The following is a 21,769-nucleotide window of genomic DNA, read 5'->3' as shown; positions in this document are numbered from 1 at the left end:
TGTTAGTTTTAGTTTGGCTTGATGCCTGGTTTTATGTTTTTTATTAAGTTAGTTTTCCTTTTTCTGCTGCTATTTGCAGCCCTGCCCGTGTTCTGTGCTCTTGTGTTCTCGTTGTGGCTCTAACAGGCCTCTTAATCAAAAAAAAAAAAAAAAAGTCATCTCAAAAATAGATATTTTTATTATATAAAAAAAAAATTAAAATCATTTTTATATAACCTTAACATACATAAATTGATTTTTTTTATTGGTCATGTAGATTATTGAGTTTAGTGCTAGTGAGAATAAGTTACTTAACATTTACGAACATGCTGAAGAATATGCAACACTTATTATGGAAGAACTAGACCCCAACAAAATTGGCAAAATTGAGGTACACCCACACAACGCATGTTACATTTTGCAATTAATTAAATGCAAAACCGCCAAAATTAGCATGAATTAACATTGATGAAATTATATTTCAAACAGTTGAAGAAATTGGAAGATCTATTTCATCGAAGCATGGCGCCGAGCTCAAGGAAGGTCAAAGAGAAGTTAGTCGAGACAACTGTAGAGTCCAACACCATAAACCGATACCACAAACGGGTCAAACACCTCGTAAACAACATCCGGAGACATAATTGGATTTTAGAGGAAAATTGGAGACGTATTTGGGTGATGGGGTTGTGGCTGGCCATTTGTGCATGCCTTTTTACGTGGAAGTTTATTCAGTACAGGAATCGAGCTGTGTTTGAAGTGATGGGCTATTGTGTTACCACTGCTAAGGGTGCTGCCGAGACTCTCAAGTTCAACATGGCTCTAATTCTCTTACCTGTTTGTAGAAATACCATAACTTTGATCAGGACCGAGACAAAGTTGGGAGCACTCATTCCCTTCAATGACAATATTGAGTTTCACACGGTATAACATATATTGTGAGATTTACTATACTACAATGTTGCCCATTTCTTTTAAATTCATGATATATATATTTATGATTGGTATCTTAGGTAATCGCTGGTGGGATTGCAATTGGAGTTGGTGTACATGCATTGGCACATTTAACTTGTGATTTTCCAAGGCTGCTGCATGCAACAGATGAGGAATACCAGCCAATGGCGCAATTCTTTGGGAAAGAACGACCCAACAACTACTGGTGGTTCTTGAAGGGCACAGAAGGGTGGACCGGTTTGGTTATGGTGGTCTTAATGGCTATAACTTTCACCTTAGCACAGTCCTGGTTCCGTAAAAATAAATCAAAGCTACCCAAGGCCCTAAGGTTATGGTACTCTCACCACTTGTTTGTCATTGTTTACGTCCTCTTTCTCGTTCACGGTTATTATCTCTACTTCATTGACAAGTGGTACAAAAAGACTGTAAGTTAGTGATCTCAACCAACTGCAAGACCATCTAACTATTTTAATATTCTTTTATAATTATCTAAAATCTCAATTCAATTTTTTAATTATAATATTGTTGTTGTAGACATGGATGTATGTGCTTGTTCCAATCCTTTTGTATGTCTGTGAACGTTCAATTCGTGCATTTAGGTATGGGTTCCAAGCAGTGAAAATTCTAAAGGTGCGTAACTTTCACTGATTTCTCTCTTCTATGGGCTGTATAAATGTAGTATTATTATATAAGGCAATAATAATAAAATAATACTTGTTTTCAACATGTTCAGTTTAAAGTGTATCCTGAAAATGTTCTAGCCTTGCAAATGCTGAAACCTAGAGGATTTGAATACAGTAGTGGACAATACATATACTTGAATTGTTCGGCTATATCTCCTTTTGAGTGGTAACTATATATATAGCTAGTGTATTTTGATTAATTTAAACCTAGTTATATTCTTATTTATTGGTATTGTTATTAAAATCTATAAATTTAATAAAATTAGGCATCCTTTTTCACTTACTTCGGCTCCTGATGACGATTACTTGAGTGTCCATATTCGCGGATTGGGTGACTGGACAAAAGAGCTCAATTCCACTTTCTCAAAAGTTAGTACCTCTTTTTCTACATGTAACTGACCTTCATAAGTCTTGGTTAATATTTATATTTTCTGCCCAACATATGAATTTAGAAAAATGCTCACAATTTATTTTAGGTGTATAAAAAGAAAAAAAAAATCATACACTTCAACTTAGTGTTTGAACACTATTCACAAAAGTTTAAATATTCCTAATCATTTGCATATTTATTGCAGTTACCTGATATAAACTTACCTCCAATATCTAGTAATCAAAGTATCGTTGATGGGCAAGTCAATAAAATTCCAAGGTATTACTTTAGCTATTTTCAAAACATTTTCATCCATTCATTGACTACCAATCAAATTATTAATAATACTTCTTTCTTTCTCCAATTAAACTATTATGTTGGGATAAAGGCTCCTAATCGATGGGGCGTACGGTGCGCCAGCGCAAGACTATAAACAGTACAAAGTTATCCTTCTCATAGGAGGTGGAATTGGAGTGACTCCTCTTATGAGCATTGTAAAAGATGTGCTTAATAACAGGAAGCAATACAAAGAGGACGAAAAAGACTTAGAGAAGGGAATTAATAATTGCAATAATAAAAAGAAGAAGAGAAAGCCATTTGCCACGAAACAAGTCTACTTCTACTGGAGCACTCGTGATGAAGGGTCGTTCAAGTGGTTCAAGGAGGTGATGGATGAAATCACTGAGAACGGGAATGATGGTGTTATTGAGGTCCACAACTACTGTACTAGTGTTTATGAAGAAGGAGATGCTCGCTCTGCTTTTATCTCTATGCTTCAAACTCTTTATCACGCCAAAAATAATGGACTTGATATTGTGTCAAACACAGCAGTTAAAACCAATTTCGGAAGACCAAAGTGGTATAATGCTTTCAAGAACGTAGCAGCAAAACACGCCAACCAACAAATTGGTAAGTATTTCTCTACCAACAATCTAATATACAATTACACTTATTATCCTCTGTTTTTTTTTTTTTTTTTTTTTTTGGTCTTTTTTATATTGGATATTGTGGAGGGATTCAAAATTAAAATCTCCTCGCAGAAATGTAGTATCATTTCCTTTTCTTTGTCTTTAGTTTGTTGTTTGAGTGTTGTTAACTGAGTTTATCACAACATTAATTGGGATGAAGGAAAACATAAATGAAAAGAACGAAAAATGATGAGAGAATGATACAAGAAATGGGGATTATTAGAATTTGGTACACATTTCTACACAATTTAGTTTAGAAATTTCTATACACCTGTAGAAATATCATCTAAGAACTTAAGAGAATTCTAGATTAGATTAAGTCAACAATATACTAGTTATGTTGAACTCTAGAAACATTTAGATTTATTTGAATATAATTCCTTCTAGTAGAAGAAGGATCTAAAAGAAATAATTCTAATCATAAAGTGTAAAGGGTGAGCAACTATAAATACCCCTTCAAGGGTTTCAAATTGTAACCAACATCCAAACTATTAATAAAGCTTACTACATTTTCATACAACCCTCTCTGCTAAGCCAAAACAATTCTCATATACTAAATCAACAAGTACTCATCAACATCACTACTTCAATTACCATAACAACCATTAAACACTTATTCCTCATATCCACCTATTCAAATCTAAACCAATACAAATTTATTCTCAAAACATCACTGGTAACTACAAGAAATGCAACTTTTACCAGCACAGTTCGCTACTGCGCTGGTAAAAGTAACTTTTACCAGCGCATTTCGCAAACTGCGCTGGCAAAGAGGTCAAAGTTTTACCAGCGTATATTTGCAGTGGCTAAAATATAACCGTTTACCAACGCATTTACGCACTGGGAAAAGTCATTTTTGCCAGCGCTTTTTATTTTATGCTGGCAAAAGTTCTAATACCAACATTGATTTGCCAACCCCCTTTTGCTAACACATCACAAGTAAATTCTATTTTACCAGCATAATACCAACTTTTGCCAGCAGAAAAATGTGCTAGCAAAAGTGACATTTCTTATAGTGGGTATTAGAGCTCCGTTCGATCATATATCACTAGGAGTAATCTTTTCCACTTATCAATATGAGTTTGGAGTCCAATCGCTCTTCTTTACCTCTTCCAATTTTCCATGGAGAAAATTATGATTTTTGGTCCATCAAAATGAGGACCTATTTTCAATCACAAAATCTATGGAAAATTGTTGAAGAATGAAACACTATTCCGGAAGATATTACATCTCTTTTGGAAGATAAAAAGAAGGCACCGAAGGATAATCAACAAAAAGATTCTCATGCATTATACTGCTTGCAGCAAAGCTATGACAAACAATCTTTTTCCACGGATTATGGGTGCAGCAACGACAAAAGAAGCATGGGACACGTTGTAGGAGGAGTTCCAAGCAACAGTCAAGGTACGCATAGTTAGACTACAAAAGATTTAAAAACTATATCACCAACTAAACTTATGGGCTCTCTTGAAGCATATGAAAGTAGACGAGAAAGGCATAAGGAAAGTGAAGCTGAAAATGCCTTTCAATCTAAAATCAATCCGCGTTCTCAAAAACCAAAAGCTGATGGGAAAGAGACACAAGAAAAACAAAAAGAAAATAACGAAAAGTATCCTCCATGTGACATTTGTGAAAGAAAAAGTCACTTGGAGAAAGACTGCTAGTTTAAAGGAAAATCACAATGCCAAAATTGTAAAAAATTTGGCCACGCTGAAAAAACTTGTCATTTAAAAAAATCCCATCAAGCTAATTTTTCGAAGAGAAAAATGATGAAAGTACTCTCTTCTATGTCTGCCAAGCTGCAACAGAAGGAAAAAAAAAAAGATACTTGGTATCTTGATAGTGGTTGTAGTAACCACATGACGAAAAATGAAAGCATCTCTTGTAGTCTTGATAGATCCAAGACTAAAGTCAAAATCGGTAATGGTGACTTCATGGAAGCAGTCGGCAAAGGTACCATTGCCATTAACACTAAAAAAGGCAAGAGATACATCAATTATGTACTCTTGGTACCCAACATTGACCAAAACCTACTTAACATAGGTCAAATGATTGAGAAAGGGTACTCTTTGCATTTTGAAGGAGAATCTTGCACAATCTATGATAAGCAAGATAAATCATTTCAAATTGCAAACGTGAAAATGAAAGAAAATAAATGCTTTCCCATACAATGGAGATATGCAAGCAATGTGGCAATGTAAGCACAAACAGATGAGTCATGGTTATGGCATAGAAGGTTGGTCACTTTAACTTCCATGGGCTAAAGATCCTCAGGCAGAAGAACATGATGCGAGACCTCCCAACAATTAAGGAGATCAACATAGTCTGGGAAGGATGCATGCTTGGAAATCAACATCGAAAACCTTTCCCATCTGGCAAAACTTGGAAAGCCAAAAAGCCATTGGAGCTAGTCCATATTGACGTCTGTGGGGCAATGCGCACTCCATCAAATGACCAAAACGGGTACTTTTTTCTCTTCATTGATGACTTTACTAGAATGATATGGGTTTATTTTATGCAAAAAAAAAGTCGCAAGTCTTCGATATTTTCAAAAAATTCAAATCCCATGTCGAAAAACAAAATGGTCACTACATAAAGACAATTAGAAGTGAGAGGCAAAGAATACACTTCTAATGAATTCAACAAGTTCTGTGAAGATGAAGGGATGGAGCACCAACTCACTGCTCGATACACACCAGAAAAAAAAACGGCATATCTGAAAGGAAAAACAGGACTGTTATGGAGGCAGCAAGAGCCATGCTGCTAGAGAAAGGTCTCCCAAAACGATTTTGGGCAGAGGCAGTAAGCACTACAGTCTACTTGCTCAACCAATGTCCAACCAAAGCTGTGCAGAATAAGATGCCAATCGAAGCTTGGAGCAGACGTAAGCCATCAGCAAAGCATCTCAAAGTCTTCGACTGCATATGCTTCAGTCACATTCCAAAAGAGAAAAGAGGCAAGCTTGATGAGAGGACTGAGAAAGGAATCTTCTTAGGCTATATTACTCAATCAAAAGGTTCTCGACTCTATAGCGTAGAAACAAACAAGCTAATAATCAATCGAGACGTAAAATTTGATTAAGATGCTGCATACAACTAGGAGACACAAGAAATTGAAAGAAAGATAATCAACATTCCTCTGCTGCCAAGACAAGAACAAAATGATGTTCCAATTCAACCTACCATGGAGAATCAACATGCACAAGTCATAGAATCTCTGCCAGACTCACCAATAAGGCGAACAAGACCACTATCAGAAATCTACAAGACATGCAACTTAGTACTTATAGAGCCAGAAAGTTTTGAAGCAGCTCAACAACAAGAAGTATGGAGAAAAGCTATGAATGAAGAGATAAAGATGATTGTGAAGAATGAGACTTGTGAGCTTATAGATTGTCCACAAGACAAAGATACTATAGGAGTCAAGTGGATCTACAAGACATAGCTCAACGTAGATGGCTCTATCCAAAAACACAAAGCAAGGTTAGTTGCGAAAGGATACTCACAACAATACGGAGTTGCCTACAACGAAACATTTGCTCCAATTGCACGCCTCAACACTATTAGGGCTTTAACAGCTCTAGCCGCACAAAACAAATGGAAGATTTTTCAACTCGATGTGAAGTCAGCATTCCTAAATGGTTATCTTGAAGAAGAAATTTATGTGGAACAACCTCAATGGTTCGTAGCGCAAGGACAAGAAGATAAAGTTCTTAGATTGAAAAAGGCTTTATATGGCCAAAAGCAAGCTCCGCGAGCTTGGTATAACAGAATTGACAATTACTTTACCGAGCAAGGATTCAAGAAGAGCAAGAGTGAGCCATCTCTTTACATCAAAACTCAAGGTACGAATGATATACTAATTGTCTCTTTATACGTTGATGATCTCATCTACACAGGCAATAATGAGAAGATGATAAAGAAGTTTGAAGAAGACATGATGAAAAATTTTGAGATGACCGACCTGGGACTAAGACTCTACTTTCTCGAGATCGAAATAACTCAAAAAGAATATGGGATCTTCATCTCACAAAAGAAGTATAGAGAGACACTATTAAAGAAATTAAAAATGGAGGGATTCAAGACTGTATCAACTCCGTTAGACAACAACAAAGCTCTTAAGAAGGAAAATGGCTCACCAAAAGATGATGAATCAAAATTTCAAAGTCTAATTGGCAGCCTACTATATCTAACTGCTACAAGACCAGACATAATGTACGCAGTTAGTCTCCTATCAATATTCATCCATGATCCAAGTCAAGTTCACTACGGAATAGCCAAGCGAATCCTCAAATACTTGTAAGGAACAAAATTCTACAGAATATTGCGCAAAATTACAAGTGACTCAAAACGTGTTGGGTACACAAATAGTGACTGGGCAGGATCCATAGAGGACATGAAAAGCACGTCAGGATATGCCTTCACATTTGGATCAGGAATATTTTCTTGGGCATCAAAGAAATAAGCAACTGTTGCACAATCATCAACAAAAGCAGAGTACATTGCAGCAGCAATGACTACAAGCCAAGCTATATGGCTTAAAAGAATACTAGAAGACATGGGAGAATCACAGAAGGAGGCTACAAAGATATATTGTGATAGCAAATCAGCTATAGCATTAGGAAAAAATCCAGTATTTCACAGTAGAATTAAGCATATAAGCATCAAGTACCATTTCATCAGGGAAGCAGAAGCAAACAAAGAAATCGAGCTCAAGAACTATAAGACTGAAGAGCAAGTAGCAGACATATTCACAAAGGCACTACCAAGAGGCAAATTCAAGCAACTACGAAACATGATTGGATTTACCGAAATGTGTACCAAGGAGGAGTATTAGAATTCTTTACACATTTCTGCACAATTTAGTCTAGAAATTTCTATAAACTTGTAGAAAAATTATCTAAGAACTTAAGAAAATTCTAGATTAGATTAAGTCTAGAATATACTAGTATGTTGAACTCTAGAAACATTTAGATTTGTTTAGATATAATTCCTTCTAGTAAAAGAAGGATCTAGAAGAAATGATTCTAACCATAAAGTGTAAGGGGTGAGCAACTATAACTACCCCTTGAAGGGTTTCAAATTGTAACCAACACCAAACAACCAACATCCAAACTATTAATAAAGCTTACTATATATTCCCATCGACTTTATGCCTAGCCCATACTTTCATTTGGTTTTCCATTAAAGAGAGGTCCAATGTGACTTGGGCTTGGCCATCACAACCCCGTCTTCAAAAATATATTTTCTCTCAAGGTTGGAAACATCATACCATTGAAGCAATGCAGAAGCATCAATTTAATTGCTAGGCATCAATGAGGGTATTCCCATGTAACAATATAGATACCTTGAGCATCCCTTATACACCATCTCTTATAAAATAACCTTGCTCTCAAGGTTGGAAACACCATACACTGAAGCAATGCAGAAGCATCAATTTAATGGCTAGGCATCAATAAGGGTATTCCCATGTAACAATATACATAAGCTCTTTGTGGGAAAATTAGGACTAAAGTGGAGAATCAAATCAACTAAAATTTACTAACCAAACTGTTAGCAATGACAAGAATAACAAACACAAAATAGTAATAGGAGAAAATAGGGATGGACAGAGTATTAAAAATCAGGAGTAATTAAAGTAGTAAAATGATAAAATTAACACCAAGATATATACTAGTTCAAGTCTGATAGATCGATGTAATCTATGACTCTACTCCAGTTTTGAAACACCACCAAATCCTCTTTATTGATTGAGAAAGAATACGTACAATACAGTCGAGAAGGATTCTCTGTTGGATCTCTCAAAGTGTTTCAGCTCTCAAACTCTTGCCCAAGCATCTTCTTCATCTATAGAAGATTCTTCATACAAAACCCAATCTCTCTCTTTTCTTTATACTTCTATGTCTACCTCTCAATCTCTTTCTCTCTCAAACTCAAAGTCTCCTCTTGAAACTCATCAATCCAGTGTCCTACAAATGAAAAGTGTTGGTGTTGGTGGTATATATAAGCTTAGGATAAAGATCCTAAGGTCGGAGGCTACAATTAATAAGTTGTTAAGTTAGTTATGTTATAAAAAAACTTAACAACCTCCTCGAAATAGAATCTCCACATCAGCACAAGACGAGGCACTTCTGGATGAGACATACGCTTCCTTGACAAAGGAGCGAAGCGTGTGCTGAAGGAGCTTCTGGATAGGAAATGGGCCAGCTCGAGTCGACTATCCGGAACACTCTTCCAGGAGGAACAACTAGCCATCTGAAACTCCTTTTTTTTGAAGGGGGGGGGGGCACTAGCTTTCTTAGAAGACTACATTTGGAGTGGATATGATAGTCATCCGGGAACGCCCTTTCGGAAGACTCCTTCTAGAGGGACAAGTTTGCTATCTGGGAACATACTTCCTGGATATAACTAAATTTCCATTACTTGAACAGTCATATGGAGATCTTTTCATTAAGAGGAACTATACCATAAATTCCACCTAGTTACATCAAATGAAAATATTAACGGTGATGAAGAAAGTATACAACCATCATGGTTGATGTTCCAAAAATCTCAGTTTACTAATTTTTGAGATTGATCAAGTCCAAGCAATGCTTGAACTTTTTTACTGTTAAGACCTTAGTACCAACATCAGCAAGTTTATCTTCCATTTTGACATTATCTAAATCAACTAATCCTTCTTCTATCTTTTCTCTAATCCAGTAGAGTCATATGTCTATATGTTTGCTCTTTTCATGATAATAAGATAGATGGATGACTCACTATCAGAGTAAAAAGTCACTCCTCATCTTATTTTTTTATATAAACAAAACTCCCCAAAACCATAACGCTTCCTTGAATTCTTTTGTCGTTGCCATAAATTCTGCTTCTGCGGTTGAAAGGCCGACCATAGACTGTAACTGGGCCTTCTAATATATACATTTTTGGTTTGTCAAGATAACGTAGAAAGTGGTTGATTTTCTGGTATCTCTGTTTGAGGCATAGTTACCTTCCACAAACCCTTTTAACTCGAATTCTACTTTTTCTTTCTCATAGGTCAGACCATAATCTCAAGTGCCCTTTAAGTACCTTAATAACTTTTTAAGGGCCTTCCAATGTTCAATGTCTGGATTGGACATGATACGACTTATGATGCTTAGTGAATGAGCTATGTCCGGTTTGGTGCTCACATTACATACATTAAAAATCCCAAAACCATTGTATAGGGTACATCCTTCATTTTCTCTTTCCCCTGCAAACCGTTCAGACACTATTCCTTTGACAAAACAAACTTTCAACCAAATATAGCAGATGTACTCTTTGCAACTTCCATGTTGAACTTTTGAATAACTTTCTTGATGTACCCAAACTGCTTTAAGTTTATCGCCTCTTCCCTCTTGCTCCTACAAACTTCAATACCAAGTATCTTTTGAATTAGTCCAAGCTCCTTCATCTAAAATTCTCTTTTAAGCTTGGCTTTGATACTTTTGATCATTAATTTATCCTTGCTCACGATGAGCATATCATCCACATACAGCAATGAAAACACAGTTATTGATTACTCCTGGTTCTTAAAATATAAGTAGTGACCATATGTTGATCGTTTGAACCCAATCTGTTGCATATAAGAATCAAATATTTTGTTCCACTATCTTGGGACTGTTTTAAACCATATATGGACCTATTGAGTTTGCAAACTAGCTCAACTCCTTTTCCTTCCACCTGAAACCCAGGTGGTTGCCTCATGTAGATCTCTTCATCTTAGAATCCATTGAAAAAAAGTCTTATTGTCTTGTTTTTTACCACACGTCAGGAGATTTTAATGTAATCAATTCCTTCAACCTGATTAAGCCCTTAGCCACTAACCTAGCTTTGAACCACACTTGTTCATTCTTATCAATTTTTCTCTTTCACCTTGAGAATCCATTTGCACTCCACAATCTTTTTGTTCTCTGGCTTTGGTACCACTACTCAAGCCTTGTTCTTCTAGAGTGAATCCATCTTCCCATCCATGGATGAAAGCCATTTGGACTTGTTTTCACCTGAAATTTCCTGTTCCTAGCTTTTGGGCTCTTCAATTTTAATTTGTTGTACTGCGTCTAGTGCAAAAGCTATTAAGTGTGCTTCTGCAAACCTTGTCAGAGGGTGAATCTCTCTTCTGGTTCTATCACGCGCCAACTAAGAACCTTTCAAACCTATCTGTCTGAGTAATTTTGAAGCCTTATTTAGTCTTTGTTATCTTCCAACTCAACAACAGCTTCTGTCTGCACACTGTCTTTCAGTTCCACATAGCTTCCAGCTGTGAACCTTCGTCAGGATGTTTCACTCTGTATTCCACTTCCATGCGTGTAGTGTTCTTGTTTCCTATTTTTTCTATATCACATGGAGACACACTACCTTTCCTGGATGTCAAGGGAGCATATTCCAACTCATTAAAAACAACATTTCTATCACTCACAACCGTTTGTCTACCCTTCCTAGAAATGTAAATTCTATACCCCTTTGTACATAAGGCATAACCTAGGAAAGTTCCCTTAACTTATCTAGATTCCAGCTCATCAATAGATTGGTGTACATATGTTGTACCCCTAAAGGTTCTTAAATGTGAGGTTTGGGATTTTGTTGTACGACATTTCATAAGGGGTTTTCAAGCCTATAACTTGGTTTGGGCTTCTATTTATAAGGTAGGTTGTAGTTGTTAGAGCTTCTCCCAAAATGGTTTCTCTAATCTAGAACAAAACTATAAGCATCTAACTTTGTTCAACAAGGTTTGGTTCATCCTTTTAGATCCATTATTTTGCTCTGCGGTCTTCACTATTATGCTTAGTGATCCTATACTCCTGACACAACTTATCAAATTCAGAGTTAATAAATTCTAACCTCTTGTTTATCCTAAGGTTCTTAACTTTAAGGTTGATTTTTTTTCCACCTGAGTTCTCCGAATTCTAAACTGTTCTAGACACTCAATCTTAGTTGTTAGCAAATAAGTCAAAACACACCTGTTACAATCATCAACTACAGAAAGGAAATATTGCTTACCGAAATGAGTGAGAACTTTTTATGGCCCCAAAGATTATCATGCCCATATTCAAGTATCTTCTTAGTTGTGTGCCTTGCCAGAGTGAACTTCAGCTTATGTTGTTTCCATAAAACATAAGCTTCACAAAATGGTAAGGCACAAGAATTTAAATTTTCAGTTATACCTTGTTTGTGCATTTTTTTGAGGCCTTGTTCACTGATATGCCAAAGTCTGTGATGCCACACCTACATATCTAATTCTAGCCCTTTCACCAAACTTGCTTCTCCGATTGGAACAATTTCTTCTTGGAGAATATATAAACCATTGATCTTTTCACCTTTCATCACTATCAATGAACCTTTAGTGATCTCCATGCTTCCTTGCATGGACTTGTATCTGTAACCTTCATCTTCAAGTGCACCTAGGGATATGAGGTTTCATCTTAAGTTTGAAATGTACCTTACGTTTGTCAGAACCTTGATTTCACCATCATACTGTATGATTGCAACCTTTTTGGTTCTAATGATCTTGCATGAATCATCATTTCCCATTAGAACTTTACCTCCATCAACTCATCTATAGTTAAAAAAATGATTTTTGACTTGGACACATGTGATGAGTGCATACAGAGTCAAGAATCCAATACATGTTCATTGAAGATTTTGAGATGAAGAATTATTCTCCATATGTTGAGCAATCATCACTATCCTCTGGGATTACAGTTGAATCCTTCCTACGGTGATGTCGTCTGTTGTCCTTCCTATCTCCATCGTGAGATTTGTAGAAGCCTCACTGCTCCTTTTCCTTCTTGCAAAATCTTTGCAAGTGTCTAAACCTTCCACAAAAGTAACACTTTTGAGTTTCCTTCTCTCTAGAATTCGATCTTGATTGAGAGTGATGGTGTTTACTCTTCGACCTTACTTTTTTAGGTGATATTGTTCTTTCTAGATACACTTATTCTTTCTTGGATTCCTTTTCCAATTGCAATTCAAAATCCTTTGACTTAAGTTCAGCAAGAACATCCTCTAATACAATCACGTCACTGCCACACATGATAGCAGCCTTGACTTCTTGATATGCAATTGGGAGCGATCTCAACAAAATGGTGGTGTGGCTTTTTTCATTAACCTTTTGATTTATATTATCCAATCCTACAATAATTTCATTAAACCTCTCAATATTATCATCTAAAGAAATAGAAGAAATCATTCTAAAACCGTATAACCTTTCTAGCAATTGATGGTTTTAAGTATAATTCTTCCAACTTGTTCTAGAATCCTTTCACCGTCTTCTCTGTGATGAGTTTTCTTCAAACACTGTTTGACAGATACATGATGATCGTATAATATGCCATCTCTTCCAATTTTGCTTTCTCTTTCAATTTGTTTTCGGCCAATAACTTCTCATGTTAAAAAACTAGGGGTATTCATTGGATCAAATCCAATGGATTTGGACCCAACTGATCCAATCTAATTATTTATTAGACATTGGATTTTGTCATCTGATCCAATCCAGCCAAATTGAGTCATTCGATCCGATCCATTCCAATAGATGTATTAGATTGGATCGATTCTAACCATTAGATGCATTAATTGGTTTTCTATTGGATTGGATTGGATCCATCCAATTCATTTTAGCTACCATTTAAGCTAATTTCAATAAAAAGAAATATATATATATATAAACATAATTTAAAACCTAATAATTCAACATACATAATAAACATTAGTTTAGTCCAACCTAATTCTCATGATCCTATAATAAAACTGCCAAAAAATAAAATTTATTCAATACGCATTGATAATTTTATTAATGTTTAGGAAGATGAGAATTAATATTTTAGATTTAAGTTTTTTTTCTTTAATCTCATGTGTACAGGTACACAATAAGAATAAAATCAATTAATATATTTTTTAAATAAATATATTAAATATATGAAATTATAAATATATTTTAAATAAATATAATTGGATGATAAGTGGATTGGATCAGTTCAATTATCCATTAGATCGAATGTCCCATCCAATCCGATTGGATTTTCAAAATTTACATCCAATCTGATCCAATTATGATTGGATATCTAATACTATTAGATTGATTAGGATTGGATCGATCAGTTGTAATTGGATTGGATGACTTTCTACACCCCTGCCAAGAACTTTAGAGACCTTCTGATGCTCTAGGATCCCTTTTAAACTTTCTCTCCTTAGTGCAAAGTCCCTAGTTCCATCGAACTTCTCCAATTCGAATCTCGCCATTGATGACATAAACTATTTTTTTTCATGAATTGCAACGGAAATAATCTTAATTCTATGTTGTTGATGGACTACCAAGCTCTGATTTGTTGGCAAATTAGGACTAAAGTGAAAAATCAAATCAACTAAAATTTAATCACCAAATAGTTATAAATGACAAGAATAACAAACACAAAATAGTAATCAGAGAAAACACGAATGAGCAGATTATTAAAAATTAGAAATGATTAAAGTAGTAAAATGATAAAATTAACACCAAGATATATACTGGTTCAAGTCCGATAGATCGATGTGATCATAACTCTACTCAAGTTTTGAAACACCACTAAATCCTCTTTATCGATAGAGTAAGAACATGCATAATACAGTTGTGAAGGATTCTGTGTTGGATCTCTCAAAGTGTTTCAACTCTCAATCTTCTTCATCTACAAAAGATTCTTCATACAAAACAAAACCCAATCTCTCATTTTTCTCTTTACATCTCAATCTCTTTCTCTCTCAAACTCAAAGTCTCCTCTTGAAACTATTCAATTTAGCGTCCTAGAAATGAAAAATGTTGGTAGTATATATAGGCCCAGGATACAGACCCGAACCCAGACCCAAATCGGGATCCGGACCTAGATCCAGACCCGGACCTTGACTCAGACCAAGACTCTGAACACGACCCAAACCCGGACCCAAACTTGAACCCAGACACTGAATCAAAATAAAAACTAGGACTAGGACCCAAACCCGAACATGGACCCAGACCTGGATGGGGGACCTGGTCCTAGGCCACAGAACCCAGACCTAGATCGAAACTCGGGACTCAAACCCAAACCTAGACCTAAACTCGAACCCACATCTGGACCTAGACCAAGATCGGAACCCGAACCCCGACTCGACTCAGGACTTGAACCACGACTGGGTCCTGGACTCGGATCGGGACCTAGGACTCGTACCTAGATGGGGGACCTAGACTAGAGACACGGGCATCGAAACTAGGACCGAGACCCAAGACCCGACCAAGACCCAAACCCTGACCTTGGACCCAGATCGGGACCTGGGACCCGTAGTGGAACTAGACTAGGATCTGAGACCGTGACCCTGATTTAGACCTGAGGCTTGGACCAGACATGTAGTAAGTGTTTAGATTTAGGACCCATTACCGGACTCAAAACCAGACCTAGACTCGCACCCAGACCCTAACCTAGACCCAGACCTGTACTCTTGAGTTGGGTTCGAATTCAAGTCTTGGTTTGAGTTCGGGTACTAGAATCTAACTAGGACCCAGACCCAGACACAGACCGGGACGCAGACCCCTATAAAAACTTGAATCGAGACTCGGAACACGAACTCGAACCAAAACCCAGACATGGACTTGGACCCAGACCCAGACCAAGGACCCGGACCAAGAACCCAGACCGGGATTAGAGACTTTGACCTGGACCCAGGACCTAGACTTAGATTAGGGACCAAAGTCAAAATTAGAACTAGAATGGAGACCAAGGACTTGGACTGGAACACAAGACCCGACCCCGATCTTAGTCCCAGACCCGAACCCAAACACAGACACATACCGGGATCAAAGATCCGAATTGGAACGAGACCGAGACCCAAGATTGGGATCCGAATCTTGACCAACGACCTGGGGCTTGGAACCAACCCGTAGTCAGTGTCTAGATCTTGGAACCATTGCCAGACTAGGACCCAAACCTAGACTCGGCCCCGAGACAAAAAATCAGAACAAGAACCGAAATCGGGATCTTGGAAAAGGAATTGGACCCTGACACAAAACCAAATCTAGATGCAGAACTATACACGAATCTAGACCTAGACCGGGATTGATACCCAAAACCAGACCCGAACTCGGGCCAAGAGTTGCGCCAAGACCTGTGACCTAAAACCTGGAACCCAGGACCCATGACCTAAGACCTGGACCAGAACCCAAACCCGTACCAAAACCCAAACCCTAACTAAGACCCGAACCCAAACACGGACTGAGACCCACAGCAAGACCCAGACCCTGACTCGTACTAAAACAAGGACTCTAACCCGTAGCGAGATTAAGACTCAGACCTATACCAAGAATAAGACTGAGACTTGAACCTAGACTGGGACTAGAACCTGGACTTGGACAGGGACCCGGGACCCGATACTCAGACGTAGGACCTGAGAACCGAACTGCAACCTAGACCCAGACCAGGCCAAGACCCGAGACAAGTACAAGTACTGAACACGGACTGGGACCTGGACTCAGACTGGGACCCTAACCGAAACTGGGACCTAGGACCCTGACCTGAATTGGGGACCGAGACCCATGACTCCGGACCCAAGACCCAAACCTCGACTTGAGACCCAAACCAGGACCCAAGACATGAGCTAGAACTGGACCAGGATCTGGATTTGGACCCGAGACCCAGGACCTAGGACCCAAGACCCAAGGCTTGGACCCGACCCATAGTCAGTGTCTAAATTTGGGAATTGGACCTGGACCCAAACCCAGAGCTGGACCAGAATACGAACCCGTACCAGAACTCGAACTAGACTCGACATGTGGTTGGTGTTTGGATTTGGGACCAAGACTCGGACCTGATCTTGGATCCCGATCCAAGTTCTGAGGCCCCAGTTCTAGTCCCAGTTTTGGGGCCCAATTCCAGGTTCTTAGTCCCCCATCTATATTCAAGTCTTAGGTCCCGGTCTGGGTCCAAGTTCGTGTTCCGGTTTAATTTCGGGTCTTAAGTCCCGGTCTGAGTCCAGGTCTTGATTTGGGTTCGGGTTCGAGTTCGAGTCCCAGTCCTCGTGTGGGTCCAAGTTTCAGATCCTAAGTCTGAGTCTTGTTCTTAGGTCCAAGGTCCGGCCCTTAGTTTTTGGGTCTGGTCTGGGTCTAGGTCCCGGTCTTGGTTTAGGTCCCATGTCACAGGTCCTAGTTAGGGTCCAAGTCGAGGTATAGGTTCTGGTTTGAGTTTCGGTTTACGTTTGGGTCCTGTTACTGTCTCAGGTTTGTGTTTAAGTCCCAAACGTGGTCCGATTCTAATTCTAGATTCACGATCGAGTTTCGATCCTGGTTGGGGTCTGGATACGAATCCAGGTCCATGTTATTCCAGTTCTGGCCTCGGGTCTAGGGCGGCATCCTATGTTTGGGTTTTGGTCCACGTTCGGGGTTGTGTCCCAGTAGTCAGGTCTTGTGTTTCGAGTCCAAGGCCTTGTCTCGTGTCTCAAGTCTGGGGTCGAGTTTTGGGTCTCGATCCCAGTTTCAGGGCCTAGTTTTGGGTCCAAGTCCCCCATCTAGGTTTGAATCCTTAGTCCAGGTTTGGGTCCAAGTTCGGGTTTGGGGCCCAAGTCCCCCATCTAGGTCTGGATCCTAGTTCCGGGTCTAGGTCCAAGTTTAGGTTCAGGTTTGGATCCCGAGTTTCGGTCTAAGTCTAGGTTCCAGTACAGGTTCAAGTTTGAGTCTGGGTTCGAGTCCCGGTCTTAGTCCAGGTCCCTATTCGAGTTTAGGTCAAGATCCCGATCCGGGTCTGAATCAAGGTCTAGGTCCAAGACAAGGTTCTGTTTTGGGTTTGGGTCTGGGTTCAGATCCTGAGTCTGGGTCTAGGTGTGGGTCTGGACCTGAGTCCGGGTTTGGGTCTTGGGTTCGAATCTTTGTATGGGTATGGGTCTGGGCCCGTGTCTAGGTTAGGGTTTAGGGTTTAGGGTTTTGGGTTTAGTGTTTAGGAATTTAGGGTTTAGGGTTTTGGGCATAGGGTTTAGGGGGAAGTGTAAAGACTTTTGGATTTAGGGTTTAAGGTTTAAGGTTTAAGTTTTAGGGTTTAGAGTCCGCTTATAGTTCAAATTTCAGTTTCGGGTCACAGGGTACGATTTAAGGTTTGGGTTTGGGTCTGGGTCTGAGTCCTGGTTTGGGTCTAGGTCCGTGTTTGGGTCTAGTTCAAGTTCTGGTACAGGTTCTGGTTCTGGTCCGTGTTTGGATCTGGGTCTAGGTCCAATTCCATAATTTAGACACCGACTATGGGTCGGGTCCAAGCCTCAGGTCTTGGGTCCTCGGTCCCGGGTCCAAATCCAGATCTTGGGCCAATTCTAGCTCATGTCTTGGGTCCTACTACGGGTCTTAAGTCTAGGTTTGGGTCTAGGTTTGGGTCTTGGGTCCTAAGTCATGGGTCCGGGTCCCCGATTCAAGTTAGGGTCCTACGTCCCGGTCTGGGTTAGGGTCCCAATCTAAGTGCAAGTCCCAGTCTGTGTTTGGTACTAGTCCTTGTCTCGAGTCTTGGCCCAGTGTAGGTCTGGGACACGGTTCAATTTTCAAGTCCTGAGTCTGAGTATTGGGTCTCGGGTCGCAGGTCTCGGTCCAGGGTCTCGGTCCGTGTCCCAATCTGGGTTCTAGTCCTAGTCTAGGTTTTGGTCTTGGTCCTTGTTTGGGTATGGGTCCCAGTCCTGATCTCGGTCCTGGTCCGAGTCTTAGTTCTGGTATGAGTCCGGGTCTGGGTCCGAGTCTGGGTCTGGGTTTGGTTCTGGGTCCAAGTTTCAGTCTGTGTATGGGTTCGGGTCTTGGTCTGGGTTTGGGTTTGGGTCTCGCTCAGGGTTCTGTTACAGGTGTTGGTTCTAGTCAAAGTCCCAGGTCACCGGTCCTGGGTTTCGAGTTTTTGGGTCGCAGGTACTGGTAGAAGTCTGGGTCTGGGTCTGGGTATAGATACCGGTCTAGGTCCGGGTCCGTGTTATGTTACTCGTCTAGATCTAGTTTTTGGTCCAGGTCCAATTCCTGTTCCAGGGTCCCGATTCCAGTACTTGTTCTGATTTCGGGTCTCGGGTTCGATTCTGGGTTTGGGTCCTGGTCTGGTAATGGTTCAAGGTTCGGGTCTTGGTATGATTCCAAGATTTGGACACCGACTACGGGATGGGTCCAAGCCTTGGGTCGTGGGTCAAGATCTGAATCCCAATCTTAGGTCCCTGTCTCATTCTGATTCAGATCCTGGGTGTCGGTTCGTGTCCTTGTTTGGGTCTAGGTTTGGGACAGAGACCGGGGTAAGGTCTTGGGTCCTAGTCCCTGTCCTGGGTCCCGATTCTGGTTCTAATTTTGAGTTTGGGTCCCCAATCTAGGTCTGGGTCCTGGGCCCAGGTCTGAGTCTCCAATCCCGGTCTGGGTCTTGGCTCGGGGTCTGGGTCCAAGTTTGTGTCTGGGTTCAGGTTCGTGTCCCGATTCCCGAGATGAGTTTTGATTCGGGTCTGCGTCCTGGTCCGGGTCTATGTTTGGGTCCTAGTCAGATTCTATTTCCCAAACTCAAACCCAATCTCGGACTCGGACCTAAGTCTTGGGTGCGGGTCTGGGTTTGGGTCAGGGCCCGAGTTTGGGTTCAGGTTTGAGTTTAGGTATGGGTCCCACATCCAAACACTTACTACGTGTTAGTTCCAAGCCCTGGGTGTTGGAATCCTGTACCGAACGTTACTTTCAAACCATATTTTTATAATTTTGGTTAAAAAAATAAAAATCTACTTTTAAAATTGTTACCGAACAGAGCCTTATGAAACAAAAATTAAGTTAGCTAATATGTGCTTATAAATTTTGATATTTATATGTGTGAGCAATAAGTTATCTAAATTACTTTCAGCATTGTATTTTTCTAAACAATTTAAAAAAATATAAGAAGTTTTGAATATTTTACATCATAAAAAAATAGAATTGTAACTCATGTACCAAATTCATATAAAAAATATTTATATAGTATTTAAAAATATTCACTACAAATATTAGGATGCAATGTCTTACTCTTCTTTTTCATGCTCTCATATTAATTAGGGGTGTTCGCAGTGCGAGTGGTGCAGTTTTTGATCATTTTTTTAAATCAATTCTACACATGCAGTTTTTCAAATTTTCCAAATTGCACCTGCACTGCAAAACTAAAAACCTACAAAAACCGCACTACAAAAAATAGTGCGGTGCGGTGCGGTGCGGTTTTTGCGGTTTAGACTATCTTTAAATAATTAAACTATTACAAATACAACAAATCTTGAGCAAAACTTGTCAAAATATCATAAGATATTGAGTTGAATATTCATATATTGGACCTAAATGAATATAAAAATTGGTATTTTTATAATGTGCAGTGCAGTGCGGTTTGAACTGCATATTAATAATTCAAAACCGCAAATCGTATCGCACTATGCAGTTTAGGAAAAATTCAAACCTCAACCACACCGCAAAAAATTTCAAACCGTATTTTTTTTGCAGTGTGGTGCGGTACGGACAGTTTGAGCGGTTTGGGCGGTTTGATGAACACCCCTAATATTAATATACTACTAACTCATAATAATTTTTCAATGAATATTCTTAGGGAACATCAATGGTGTTTATCAAAACTTTGTGTAACATATTGTTATTATATTTTTATTTGTACATTTCAAAATTAAATTTCATTACATATTTTAATTCAAAATAGCATATAGTTCTATTAGATCTTGTAGACATATTGTAATAGAAAGAAAAACAGATAAAAGAGGAAGGAAGAGAGTGAAAACGTTAAAAAATTATTTTATGAGAAAAGTATTTGAAGATGATACTTACACATGCTACTAAAGCAAGAAGCTTTTTCACTAATTCTCTCTAACACACTCAATTTGTCCCCCAGCTAATCACAACTATACAAAACAGTTAAACAAATAACAACATTTATACTCACACAAGTTACTTAAGTAAGAACAACAATTGCAATTATAGCAATTAATATATGGTTTAAAAACAGTGAATATTAAATATTAATACTTATTTTTAATACACATTAAAAATATCAAACTAAAACTACTTTTTAGATTTTTTATTTACATATAATAAGAATGAATGTTTTTTATGGTTAATTATTCATCTGTTTGTTTGTTGTGAATGAAGGTGTTTGTTTTTGTTTTATTTCTTAGGAAATAATGGTGGCTAACTCTAGCATTTTAATTATTGTAGGTGTGTTTTATTGCGGTGTGGCAGGCCCAGTTCGAGAATTGATGAACCTATGTCGAGAGTTTTCTATAAGAGACACGAAATTTGTTTTTCACAAAGAGAATTTCTAACTTCAACGAATGCATATATTATATCTACATATACAATATTCAGAATCGGAATAAAGTAATGGAGAAATGTAATAAAATAAATAAAGAATAATCGGAATCGATATTTATAATATGTTGTTTACTAAAACTGCTTGAAAATAGAATGATAATGAATTATCTTATTTACTTTGTTAGGAAACATAATCAAAATGCTCAAATTTGCTAAATTATCATTTTGAGTTAATTATTCATCTTTTTATTTGTTGTGAATGAAAGTGTTTGTTTTGTTTTATTTCTTAAGAAATAATTGTGGTTAACTCTAGCATTTTAATTATTAAATGTGTTTTATTGCGGTGTGCTAGGCCCAGTTCGAGAACTGATGAACCTATACCGAGAGTTTTATATAAGAGACACGAAATTTGTTTTTCACAAAGAGAATTTCTAACTTCAACAAATTCATATATTATATCTACATACACGGTATTCAAAATCAATCTAAAGTAATAGAGAAATATAACAAAATTAATAAAGAATAATCAGAATCAATATTTATAATAT

The 21,769-nt window shown here is 38.3% G+C and overlaps 1 protein-coding gene across 1 annotated transcript in view; it reads left to right on the top strand.

The window, feature by feature from the left end:
- The window catches only part of LOC115720858 (respiratory burst oxidase homolog protein B), a 59,491-nt gene extending 38,031 nt beyond the window's left edge, over positions 1 to 21,460 (top strand). The window contains exons 4-12 of the mRNA XM_061110808.1: positions 257 to 370; positions 469 to 900; positions 990 to 1,355; positions 1,465 to 1,560; positions 1,664 to 1,779; positions 1,880 to 1,982; positions 2,189 to 2,262; positions 2,372 to 2,892; positions 21,126 to 21,460. Of these exons, the coding sequence (XP_060966791.1) occupies positions 257 to 370; positions 469 to 900; positions 990 to 1,355; positions 1,465 to 1,560; positions 1,664 to 1,779; positions 1,880 to 1,982; positions 2,189 to 2,262; positions 2,372 to 2,892; positions 21,126 to 21,232 (1,929 nt within the window). The 3' untranslated portion in view covers positions 21,233 to 21,460. The remainder of the gene's footprint in view (positions 1 to 256; positions 371 to 468; positions 901 to 989; positions 1,356 to 1,464; positions 1,561 to 1,663; positions 1,780 to 1,879; positions 1,983 to 2,188; positions 2,263 to 2,371; positions 2,893 to 21,125) is intronic.
- The last annotated feature ends 309 nt before the right edge of the window (positions 21,461 to 21,769 follow it).

Source organism: Cannabis sativa, chromosome 2 (genome assembly GCF_029168945.1).
Source record: "Cannabis sativa cultivar Pink pepper isolate KNU-18-1 chromosome 2, ASM2916894v1, whole genome shotgun sequence".
Lineage (NCBI taxonomy): Eukaryota > Viridiplantae > Streptophyta > Magnoliopsida > Rosales > Cannabaceae > Cannabis > Cannabis sativa.
Note: the sequence above shows the minus strand (reverse complement) of the source record. Positions and strands in the feature narration are given on the sequence as shown.